Source organism: Hippocampus comes, unplaced genomic scaffold (assembly GCF_001891065.2).
Source record: "Hippocampus comes isolate QL1 unplaced genomic scaffold, H_comes_QL1_v1.1 scaffold53, whole genome shotgun sequence".
Classification (NCBI taxonomy): Eukaryota; Metazoa; Chordata; class Actinopteri; order Syngnathiformes; family Syngnathidae; genus Hippocampus; species Hippocampus comes.
The window spans coordinates 490223-495748 of NW_017805707.1; the positions used below are offsets into that span (position 1 = coordinate 490223).

General features: G+C 46.5%; 3 protein-coding genes across 7 annotated transcripts in view; all 3 read left to right on the forward strand.

The window, feature by feature from the left end:
* spic (Spi-C transcription factor (Spi-1/PU.1 related)) overlaps nucleotides 1–169 on the forward strand; it is a 1714-nt gene extending 1545 nt beyond the window's left edge. The window contains exon 5 of the mRNA XM_019883019.1: nucleotides 1–169. This exon is cut by the window's left edge and continues 661 nt beyond it. The gene's annotated coding sequence lies outside the window, so the exon portion shown is untranslated.
* A 355-nt stretch (nucleotides 170–524) lies between these two features.
* On the forward strand, nucleotides 525–3570 carry spi2 (Spi-2 proto-oncogene). Its single transcript, XM_019883023.1, has 5 exons — nucleotides 525–1092; nucleotides 1158–1242; nucleotides 1335–1405; nucleotides 1715–1814; nucleotides 3127–3570. Exons 1-5 carry the CDS (start codon nucleotides 1090–1092, stop codon nucleotides 3432–3434), a joined length of 567 nt encoding a protein of 188 aa, XP_019738582.1. The 5' UTR covers nucleotides 525–1089; the 3' UTR covers nucleotides 3435–3570.
* Nucleotides 3571–4780: 1210 nt separating this feature from the next.
* mybpc1 (myosin binding protein C1) overlaps nucleotides 4781–5526 on the forward strand; it is a 17683-nt gene continuing 16937 nt past the window's right edge. For 3 of the 5 annotated variants that reach the window (XM_019883012.1, XM_019883013.1, XM_019883015.1), the window contains exon 1: nucleotides 4782–5012. In XM_019883012.1, the coding sequence (XP_019738571.1) occupies nucleotides 4991–5012 (22 nt within the window). In that variant the 5' untranslated portion in view covers nucleotides 4782–4990. Of the gene's footprint in view, nucleotides 5013–5526 lie in introns of all 5 variants that reach the window. The other 2 variants (XM_019883011.1, XM_019883014.1) reach the window with 1 other exon arrangement.

The window sequence follows — 5526 nt, forward strand, 5'->3', positions numbered from 1 at the left end:
TTTATTTCACGACATATCATCATCGGAATGGGGCCCTGCTATAAAGGACGCGGACGAGAGAGTTGTCTTTTTACCACGTTTCGAGTTCAAAGTTAGCAACTTGTCCATGCTGCCTGCAAGTGTTTTCATTTTGTAATTTGTCCCATTCAATAAATGGCTGAAAGGACAATCGGCGACCATGGCTCTTCTTTTCGTGTGGCTCAAGCCGCCGCATATCTGAAGCTCGCGCCAGAGTCAAGTTTTGGCTCTCCATTCTATGCAAAATATGAGTTGTGAAGAATGGCCGCACAATAAATGAATTTGTGATTTATACAACTGCTGCGTTCCTGACTGACTCGACGAACCAGTTTGCTCAAAGAAAATGTTCCTGACCTCACGTGACTTTTAAAGGTGTGGATTCTTAAGAATTTTTGTGTCTCGCCTCATGATCGACACCTCGACTGAATTTTCATGTTGAGAACCGAAAATGGCTTTGGGAGCTGACTTTTCACACTTTGTGGAGTTGGGCTCCAAATCTGGTAGCAATTGGACAACATCTCTTTGTATCCATATTTAAAAAGGAGGAGTGCAATGAATGATCTTAAAATTGGCACTTTAACCCAAATGGCAGATTTCATGCGCCTTTTCTGAGGTCAATTTATGATCGACACACCGAGCGAATTTCATGTTTCCAAGTGAAACTGGTTTTGGACCTTCCCGAAATCCGGACCAATCTTTTGAGAATGGAAAGGCCTCCGAAATGGCAAAGTCATTCAACGACAAGGAAAAGCAACTCCCTTTCAAGAACATTATTTAAACACGGCCGTTGTGACTTTCACGACACATCCTGTGAGGAAAAATATGGCCGCAAGTGTGTTTTTCCTGAGAGTGGCGGCGGGCTACAGACGCGGCCTTATCTGGCCCAGAGGGGAGGATGTGGTCAGCTCTGGGGGGCTTTTGTTGATGGCTGCTACTGCTGCTGGCGTTGTTGCGGCACGGAGTCCATTGTCACCGCCGGGCTCACGAACCCTCACTCCCCTTAGGGGAGGTATAAGAACAGCAGCCTGACATACTTTTTAGTCGATAATCGGGCCAACTGGACGAGCAGCAATGGTAATGAGCAACGAGCAATCTCTCTCTCGCAGAATATCAAATATTGACGTTCAACTCTCCTTCAGAATTCGTACCAGGAGGCTCAGTCTGACTTGGAGGTGATTTTAGAATTCCTCGAGGAGTACCACAGAGAAAATAGGGAAAACAACGGTTCGTTATGTTGTTGTTGTTTGTTTTGTTTTTTTTGGGGGGGGGGGGTAACACAATATGTTGCACATGTATGTGATGGTGCATTTGTGCAGGTGTGCAGGAAGATGCAACCAGTGTGGACAACGACACTTGGGAGCAATGCTGGGGGCCTTGTGAGCCACCGGTGAGCATTGACGTTGTTCTAAAATTATTATCATTGTAGTCATTGAAGACATTTTGCTGTATTTTCTTTTTCCTAATACGGTGCGCAGTATTTGCTATTGTTTGCTAAAACACTGCTGTCGCTAAAAAATAAATAAATAGAGCATCATTTTAATTAAAACAAAATGTTATTTTTAAATAAAAATGTGACCCCCCCCCAAAAAAAAGCTCCATCAATCAAATCGATTAATTGCCCAGTCCTACTGTGGACGATATGTCAAAACATGAGCTTATCTTCAACTCCGACACTGTGGTTTTGCCTGTGAGCTAGAGCATCCCAGGTGGCCCCGAGGCGGTGCCATGCGAGCCCTCAGCCGCCTCCGTGACCACGAGACAATTAAGCAAACAACAGGCCTCGGTAGCGGGCAGCGGTGAGTTCTGCTTTTATCCTCTTACCTCTTACGGTTGTTGCCACGGGAGCTTGCCGCCTCAGAGCAAAGAGATCATAAACAATGCATGCATCTATTTTACATATTTATGAGATAACCGCAGTGTTTGCAGCGATCGTCTCGCTCGCTATCAGGCACGTTATTTTCTGGGAATTGCTGCTTTGGAGGAAATTATTAACACTAAGCGGCGTGGGCGCAGATGTTGATTGTTACACTGTCAGGAATATATTGTCGTTGAAACCTGATGCCTTCCAATTTTGGTGACTAAATGTACCAGCCTCCAGCAAATTTGCATTGGCAAGTGTTACAGTCTGGAAAACCTCAGCTAAAAACCCACAAAAAAAAACTGGTTCAGATAACAACTTAACAAATTGCAAAGAAAAGGCTTTGTCTTTTAACGGCAGTTTCAAATTACCCTCAAATGGCCACGTCACCAAATGGCAGACCCACTCGCCGTCTTTTTCAACATTGGTTCTTGAGACTTTTTTGTGGGCCTACTCATGTGAAGACTTAGCGGCCCAATTTTCCTGTTGCCTAGTGCAACTGGGTTCGGTGGCAGAATTTAAAGCTTCTGGTTCAGCTTTGACTTGGAGGAGCAAAGTTATTTGTGTTTTAATGGCGAGTCATCAAATTACACTGCTGCGCATACATACAATGCTGACAACTCAAAATTGTCACAACTTAGCATCCGGATCTAATTTGCAATCTAAAGCTTCAAAAAGCACTTCAAAGCAGATCTTTGGAATTGTTAACATTTGTCCCAACATTTTGCTTGTCAAAACAAACTTTTATTTGAATAACAAGGCCCTGAGAATAACCTGAACAAATATACTACTGATGATATATACTTGAGGAAATCGACTTCTATGACATTTGTGAGCTTTTACGAGATAAAAATGTAAAAAAATAAAAAATAAAAAAGACACTGACCAAATATTGCGTCCTAAAACCGAACAATCAAAGAAATTTGCAAAATTCAAACGAGTGTGGTGGTGCTGCTTGCAACCTCTTGGTGTAGCGCGCCATGTCCCATGCGATGTACTCAATGCCGTGCTGCTGCGGCAAGAACTGGTTGAGGTTGATGACAGCGGGGTAGAGCTCCTCGCTCAAAATCTTCTCGTGTTTCCTTTTTTCTCGTTTCTGCCACACAAGAAAAGACACACACGTCACCATGTGCTCCATGTATGACTCGAAGCAATTTGGCGGCCTTAGTGGACTCCTGAACGTTAAGCTCCTATAGAAGTCATATTGCGTTAAAATAAAAAAGACACTGACCAAATATTGCGTCTTGCAGGTAGGAAGCTTCGCCTTTTTCACTTCCTCTTCGAGATGCTTGAGGACCCCACGATGGCCCACTGCGTCTCCTGGGTGCCGTCGTCCTCGGGCGTCTTCCGCTTTTCCGCCCGCAACAAGGACGAGCTGGCAGCGCTGTGGGGCCAAAGGAAAGGCAACAAACGACCCATGACGTACCAGAAGATGTCGCGTGCCCTGCGGAACTACGCCCGCTCGGGCGAGATTGTCAAGGTGAAAAAGAAGCTCACATACCAGTTCAGCGAGCACACCCTGATGCTGCTGCACAAGCGTCACCGTGAAGATCTGTAGCGCAAACCGGGGCTGAACGTTCACTGGAGCAGACATCTTCGATTGTCTGTGCCTGGAATTGACCAACGGCGCCGTTAAATATCAAGTCGACATTGTATGCGTCATCTCCAATAAAAAGAACATTTTGCTGCTTGAACCAAAAGGTGTCACTAGAGTCCATCTGACCGGCACTTAAGACCCCCCTCACCCTCTCCCCACCTCACCCCGCCCTCCTTTGGTGTGCTTGTGACCTCATGGCTAAATCGCTCCTGTGATGCCAACTCTCCGGTGCATTGCCGACAATACCAAATGGTTTGGAGCTCTTTGCGGCCCCTTGCCCACATGATACCCGCCCCCCTAAGCCCAGCATTTCACGCAGGAGCCCCAGTTATAAATGGGCCAGCGGGGGTCCTGAGTGTGACCAAGAAAGGGCACATACCGTCAACTAAATAAGTACATATTATCTTTGAGATTTTGAATGGCTCCCGTTTGTTTATGTGGAAAAGTCATCATTTCTTTTTCATATTGTGTGGCAGCTTCTCATTGACGTCTATTTCATTTCGCACCCCTTGAGTGTCGTCTTGTTTGAAAAATTTCATTCGATTACATAATTCCCCATCTTGTTGCCTTTATCGCAAATGTTTTGCCGACTGCGTTGGAGCATGCGAGCAGCGGGCCGTGAGACGGCATTTATCAGAAAGCGATAACGGCGACACCTTCAGGTTTCTCCGCCTCTCAGACACGGCCCTCCACGCAGATGGTCTGCCCATCTCAACATTTAAGCATATAATCTGCAGAAATAATTACAATTGCCGCAAATAGGCCCCTGGTCTTGTGCTGCGGGGGCGGGTCAGCCTGGGCACTGTAGTTTATTTTCAGTCCGTCTCGCATACACCAACCATCCTTTGGCTATAAATAATCTTGAAAGCCACCACTGAAAGGAATCCTTGACAATACACTCAAAAGGACCGCTTGGGGTGCATGTGAAGAAAAATCGACCCAAGTGTCGAGTTACATATTTTTGGTGAGAAAGCTGAGCAGGAGACGTCTTGCTTAGATCCTTTTTGAGAGTAACTCGTATTAAAGCATATCAAGTCTGTTGCTAAGACCGGTTTCTCTTTCAATAGCATGAAAGAGTGCGTCCGAACTTTTGAGCGCTAGTATAAATGAGAGGAAATGGCTCCTCCGCATTGTTTTTGCAGCACCTTGCTCCCTTCAGTCCAAAATGCTGGCATGGCAGCAGATGGGTTGAGAGGACAGGGATGCTCACTGTCGGCCAGACAGAGCTTGACTTTCCACGAGAAGGGAGAGGTGGAGCGTGCCATCTATCTATATAAGGCCTGAAAGCCATGTCCCTCCTGGATCTGTCACCGTTCCTCCTCTCCTCCCCCCACCCCTGACGAGACCTCCAAAACGTACCCCCTGTGCTCTCCTGATCTCCCATCACTCTCGTCCGAGTGCACCAACGCTCTACCTGCCGCCCGCCCCCTTGCTGGTGGACCTCCCGTTGAGACCCACAGCTCGGAAGCTGCACCTTTTGTTGACCGCCTGACAGTCTTCCTTGGACTCGGCTCAAGATGCCAGAGCCCCCAAAGAAAGGTAGGGGTGCAGAAGTGATGAGTAGTAATAACGCAAGCCGTCGGAGAGGACTGTTTTAGGCGCAAAGAAAAGTGAAGGGGCAATATACATGTATTGTTATGCTTTTAGCGTTGTATGATTGACGATGCACGGATGCACGGAATGCTCAAGCGGCACAATCCAAATCAAATGTCGCTTCGAAGGTTGAGGGACCATCTTGGAGAAACGGTAGCTGCACTTGGGATCAACGATACAATTTGTTCCAGTTGTCTCCCAGATGATTTATGGCAAAGTGCATCTTAAACTGGACACCTTCTCTAAAACCATCCCATCGTCCCGCCCTCACTTTGGAACCACGACATCTGTCATCTGCAATCTCACGTCGATCAACATTCCTGTTGAATCCGTGCCTGTCTGTCATTAGGCGATGGTATTACTTCTGCCTTCTCCATGAGCAGCTCAGACATGCCCATGAAGTGTACATTCAAAACTTTTTGGGAGAATCAAGGATGCGTCCTCCTATATATATATATAT

What these genes read in the sequence shown, in the direction of transcription:
- spi2 (XM_019883023.1), top strand. An exon ending in AGAAAATAGGGAAAACAACG is followed by an intron (nt 1,243 to 1,334) that starts GTTCGTTATGTT and finishes GCATTTGTGCAG; the next exon opens with GTGTGCAGGAAGATGCAACC. An exon ending in GGCCTCGGTAGCGGGCAGCG is followed by an intron (nt 1,815 to 3,126) that starts GTGAGTTCTGCT and finishes TGCGTCTTGCAG; the next exon opens with GTAGGAAGCTTCGCCTTTTT.